We start from the raw sequence: 6,000 nt of genomic DNA, 5'->3' as shown, positions 1-6,000 counted from the left end.
AAATAAGGCGTACATTTTTATAATGGCGGGTGTGCCATCTCTGTTTCTAAATGGGAAAACGATTAAAGGCATTTTTATTGGTTGCAGACGAGTGTGAGGATGAGGGGGCAAAAGATGATTGGAAGAAAACGTCGTCCGCAGCTCCTCAAAATCTCCCGCAATAGACACCTCGCCCATCTTCCCTCACTCGCAGACAGCCGCAAAACAAGCAATGCGAAATTCACCCAGAGGACTTGAACCCGGCACGATAGCCAGAGATCACGGAACACGTTCCACTTCGGCTACAACTATTGGATATTGCTGAGATTGAAAAGTAAATACTTAATGTCTATCCGCACTGTGTGACAAGCTAGGCGCCCAAGTTTTGATTTTATGGCCTGTCCGCCGCCCGTGTGTGAAAGGGGCCTTAGAACTGCAAACCCGTTGCCAAATATGGGCAAGGTAAAAGTGCCGTCCAAACGACCCTCTGAAATGGCGTATAGCTGGCGTGCTCACGGATACGGCATTGTGTAAGGCCCCTATCACACGCGAGCGCCCGGACAAGCCAAAAGTGCGTTTTTTTGGCCGGCCTGCGTGTCACACAAGGTGGACGCGCTGAATTACGTAGCAGCTGTGCAGCGTGGACGTCGCACTTGACCACTCTTTCGCTGCCAGCTCAACCTCACAGAAGTCCGGACGTGTGTGACAGGGCCTAACGTTAGGTGCTGCTTTTTGATTGGTCATTGATCAGCAGAATAGCGGACGCTGTTCTTTTAATTTGAACATAGGACAAGCCAATTGTCTCTCTCCCCCCGCCGCACAGAGCAATGAAAGGGCTGCTTGGAAAGAAGGTGCTACCAGTGTTCGCCCTTGTAGCGGTAACGGTTTTCGCTGCTGTCTTCGCTTGTACTACTTCTTCCGAACCCGAAAACTTTGATGTTCGGGAACACCTCTCCACTGCCACCAGGTCTCTGTCTTTTCTCTTTCTTTACGTGTGCGTAAATGTGTACAAATGATTTTTTGGCCCATCAGTTCTTCGCTTCTTCATGTCATTGATACTGCCAAGTCTAAAGCGTTAGAACTAAAGTTAAACACTCCCCAAAGGTAAGAGCCCTTTGTAGGTTAGAGAGAAAATTTGGTTGTTGGGATGAGAAGTAGAACTAACAAAAGCCATTAGGAACGGATATCTCTGATGCGCTAAGCATCGCGAAGGAGTTGTTCCGTAAGTACGGTGAGAGAGACCAGGTAAGTAATTTCGATGTGTCACAGGATGGGTGACGAGAGCATCAGGTAGGGAATATTTTGTTGGTTTGAGAAGGAAATCCGAACTGAGTAAGAGTTACGTGTAAAGATGCAAGCACATGAATAAAGGTGGCTACTGAGAAGCTTTTAAGAAATGCAGATGCTTTCTGAAAAGCAGGTTGCTTTTTGAAGTGCTTTTTAGAAAAGCAAATGCTTTCCCTCAAGGGAGTCTGTCTGCATCACATCTGTGCAGGAGTTTGCATCCAAGGACACCTGGGGTGTGTTTGTGTGAGCATTGTTTTCAGCTCATAACTTTTTACTTAATTTTAACCAGGTTCACATCATTTTTAAGAAGTGTTCAGTGGGCAGCCCACTAATAAAAAAACACAAAAAAAGAGGCGCCCTCATCTCTGGCTATTCTGGGCAGCAATTGACCCCTCTCTCCCCTTGCTTGGCATGCATTCCAAGGTCCTCCTATTTTTAGCCTCCAAAAAAGCAGAGCGTCCCCACTTTAGCCTCCTGTATCTGCCAGTCCCTTGCAGCTATAAAAGCAACTCTGGCCTCCCTCTTTGATAGTTTTTGCAAGGCGTCACCAAGAAACTGAGGAGATTTTGCCAATGCTAGAGGAGGAGGAGGCTTTGCCGTGACGTATCAGCAAGTTCTTGTGACAAGTTTGCAAACGAAGGTTGCTTTCCATGCCGAGAGCAATAGGTGATGATTATGTATGAGATCTACAAGTGTTAGCTACTGTTTCGTGTTTTATAGGTATTCCATCTCTGAGAACGGAGCAACGAGGCTTTGGCGTTCGCGGAGGGATTCTAGAAACGAAATCCGAGACGGTTTGCAGAGCTCCCATGCTCTGAGAGCAAATTGGAAGGAATCTGAGTAGAGAGCTAGTCTCTTGAGTTTTCAAAAGGGAAGAAAACGACCATCGAGTCTGAGGTCTAGAACGGAGGGGTTCGCTCTAGTTCTTGTTCTTGTAAAACGATTTCTCCCGTTAATACAACCCATCTTTTGGATCCCAACATTGTGTTGATCTTCTCCCTTCTTATTCTCAATCAAGTTCTATTTATTTTCAGCCTATTAATTGTTTGTGTACTCTCCCGTTTGTGACATCCTGCAACGTTCAACAGGTGGACCGGATTTTTAGAGAGTACATGCTATTTGTGGATGCTTTCTTTGACATCATCGTGTTCTCCAAGAATGAAGAAGATCACAAGAATCATCTCTTACAAGTTTTTGATGTACTACAACGACACAGATTGGTGGTAAACAAAGAAAAGAGCGAGTTTTTCTTGCCAGAGATACACTTTTTGGGACATATCTTCTCAACAAAGGATGTACAGATGGACCGGCTAAGATAGAAACCATTTGGAACTAGCTAGAATTAAAGAATGTACATGAAGTTCGTAGCTTTTTGAGTCTATGCTCGTATTACAGACGGTTCATTAGAAAGTTTGCGGTGACTGCTTTAGCGCTATGTACATGACTCAGAAGGTATTCCGTTCTCTTGAGAACCCTAAAATTGCAGCGTTAAACACACTCAAGGAAAAGTTGACAGTTGGTCTTGCTTTGATTTTACTAGATTTTGTCACAAACGGAAGCTCATAACAATATAAAATATACTCGGATAAATAGAATTTATCATTCAATATTGAAGCCAGACGATATAGAGAGAAATAGAGAGAGAAAGAGATAAGAGTGAGAAGATCATCAACACAGTACTGGGACCAGAAGATGGGCTGGTCCCCGTGCAATAGATCTTTATTACTGAGGAGAAGTCTATACAAGCACTTGAACTGAACGCATTACCACGTTCGTTCTAGAATAAGAATTTGATGGTTCTTAGAAGCCTCAGCTTCCTATTCCTAGGACAGAACCCTATTCCAAGGAACTTTCGCTCCTTATTCCAAATCCTCGAGAACCAAGGTTCTCGACTCTGGATCTTTCCTTCCATACTCAGGGCATAGCATCCCTCTATTCCGTCTCCGATTCTATTCCTAGAGTCCTCTTGCATAAGAATCCTAGCAGACCAGAGTTACCCGGAACGCCGAACTGGAACGGCGATGAGCCTCCCTGCGGAACGGGGGAACGGGAATGGGCCCGGAACGGGATCGGCACGGAATGGGAGGCTAAAAAAACACTCAAATATTGTTTTTTTTAGCGTAATGTGTTTGAATACAAGTAGTACTAGAGTCCTTTGACTCTAATACCCACAAAAAACACGATTCAAAGGCCATGGAATCTAGATGATGGAAATTGGAATGAGACTCGAGAGAGCTTGAGGCTTAAAAGCCTTGAGACTCAAGAGCAAGAGAGAGCTTGAAAGTTGAGAGCCTTGAACTTTGAAGGCTTGGTGCTTGAGAGCTTGAGAGCAAGATAGAAGTTGAGAGCTTGAGAGCTTGGTAGCTTGAGAGCTTGAGAGATTGAGGCTTGAGCCTTGAGAGCTTGAGAGCTTGAGGCTTAGAGCGAGAGAGCAAGAGAGAAAGCCTTGAGTCTTGAGAACTTAGAAGTTGGTTCAACTTGAGAGCAAGAGAGCGTGAGAGCTTGGTAGCTTGTGAAGGAAAGGGGTGAGAGCCTGGCACATTATATAGGGATTTGCTGTTTTTGATTTTTTCGATCCTGCCCGTTTTTGACCGTTGGTCGAAACTGCCCGTTTTTTTCAGTTCCATCCGTTCCGGCGTTCTGAGTCCGTTCCGGTTGTCCGTTCCGGTTTGAGCCTAACTGTCGGAATGGCAGTCCGTTCCGGGACGTTCCAAGCTGACCCAGCCGGACGGAACGCCGTTCCGGCGTTCCAGGCATGGATTAAGCCGTTCCCTGGTAACTTTGTAGCAGACTCTGCTTTCCGAGAGGCGAAGTCCTCTCTTGGAAGTCATTTTCCGGATTCCGATTCGAGAGTCTTGCGCTCTCAGATTCGTGAATCTACTTCCCAAACTTGGGTAGGAAACCCTTGGGCAACTCTAGTTTCTTAGGGGCTTTTCTTCTGTAGAGGCTCAAGCCTTCTTCTGCTCCTACTCACTCACGAAGAGGAAGTACACCTGCAAACAAATACTCAGAGATCATAACATGAAAATCGTTACATTCAAAGTCTCGACGCTCGAAACGCAACTCGGTTCTCGAAAAACGACATATGCACATATCAATGCAAACATAGACTTGCTCGCGGGAAAGCAAATGCTTTTTCAGAAAGCAGGTTCTGCTTTCTGAGAAAGCAATTGTATTTCCTCAAAGTTTCCTTTAAACCCATCTTCATTCAAGTGCTTGCTCATCCTTGTGCACAATTCTAACACAATTCGGAATTTGGAATATTCCCTTTCCGATGACCCCGTCACCCACCTTGTGACACATTAGTCTCCTTCGCGATGCTCTATGATACCCATCCTATGACGCATCAGAGATGTCCGTTCCCGGATGGTCGAATACTTCTGCCCGATGTTCTCTGTCATGTAATAAACTTGGATACCCCAAGTCAAGATTCTGTCGCGACACAGCAGAGATTCACTTCAAAACATTCCGTGCCAAGAGAGTGTCACAAACTGGTGACGCGGCTAGCCCCGGACACACACTCACACACGCTGTCCGGCTATTACGCCAGCCTGGCACGTGGCAGGCCGTAAAGATCGCCGAAAATTACGTTGATGACGTGGCAATCCGTACGCTGTACGGAATTGCGTAAATTACGTTGGCTGTTTTTAGCAGTGCTTTTGGATGAAAGATTTTTAAGGAATTGCTTTTGGGACATAAAGCCTTTGAGTTAAAAGGTTTTGGGGTTGTGCTTTTGGGCATCCCTGTACCAATAAATAAGTGGGCTAGGCCTCATTACTCAAGAGTCAAGGCATCTGGACGCAGAGTTTGAGAGTGAGCGCTTGCCTACTCTCTTATACTTTGAAGATAGATTAATATAAAAAGAAATACCCAAAGGGGCGCCAGTCTTTGGGGCCAATACCTTTGGGCAGGGAACTACGCCTGGCCGTGTCGTCTTTGTGAATTGTTTTGTAGTGAATCTCTGTTGTGTCGCGGTAGAATCTTGACTTGGGGTGTCCAAGTTTGTTACAGTGGTATCAGAGCGTGGCCGATTTCTCTTCTAACAGGAAATTTGATCCTTTTCTCGCGACACTTATGGATTCCAGCAAGAATCAGTTGACTTCTTTTGCATCTGCTAATGCGGGAGGAGATCATGAAGAAGAGTTTCATGATCAAACAGAGGAAGAGTACGGGCCACCTCGGCCTACTCAGTATGAACTTGAAGAGATGGAACGTCGACAGCAAATTGACGAGTGCACAAAGCAGATGATTAAAATTGCGAAGGATCCGAAATTTGGAAATTTTGTCTCAACAATCCATCGCCGAAGTGCACACTGAGTGGGAGAAAGCCACAGAACCACCCATCAAACCGGCAATCAAGAAACCTCCTTCTTTGAGGATGTTTACAGAGCAAGAATTACAAGAGGTGGTTCAGACACAGATCACCGTCTTTTGGACGCAAACAACAAATCCAAAAAGCAAGAGAAAAAGCACAAGAAGGGGACCGACTTCCCCGGTTATTTGGGTCGTCAATCTTCTTTTGCATCGGCAAGAAAGCAGAAGAAGCGTGTACGATTTGAAGGACTATCCAGTTCTTCTTCTTCTTCTCTTTTGACAATTCTTCTAGCTCTTTTGACTCGAGCAAGGAAAACAGAAGAGGCAAAAAGCGAAGCAAAAAGCAAAGCTTTGGAAAGGGCAAGAAAAAGGCAAAGAAGCCCAGATTTCACCCAGTTTTTGACAGTTCCACGTTGCTCG

The 6,000-nt window shown here is 45.4% G+C and overlaps 1 protein-coding gene across 1 annotated transcript in view; it reads left to right on the top strand.

Annotated features, from left to right (window-relative positions):
• The first annotated feature begins 603 nt into the window (after positions 1-603).
• Positions 604-6,000, top strand: part of LOC147466198 (histidine acid phosphatase family protein) — a 40,830-nt gene continuing 35,433 nt past the window's right edge. The window contains exon 1 of the mRNA XM_086524594.1: positions 604-946. Within this exon, the coding sequence (XP_086380720.1) occupies positions 807-946 (140 nt within the window). The 5' untranslated portion in view covers positions 604-806. The remainder of the gene's footprint in view (positions 947-6,000) is intronic.

Source organism: Adiantum capillus-veneris, chromosome 1 (genome assembly GCF_014529385.1).
Source record: "Adiantum capillus-veneris isolate H3 chromosome 1, ASM1452938v2, whole genome shotgun sequence".
In the NCBI taxonomy this organism is placed as follows: Eukaryota; Viridiplantae; Streptophyta; class Polypodiopsida; order Polypodiales; family Pteridaceae; genus Adiantum; species Adiantum capillus-veneris.
This window is presented reverse-complemented; position numbering and strand designations above follow the sequence as displayed.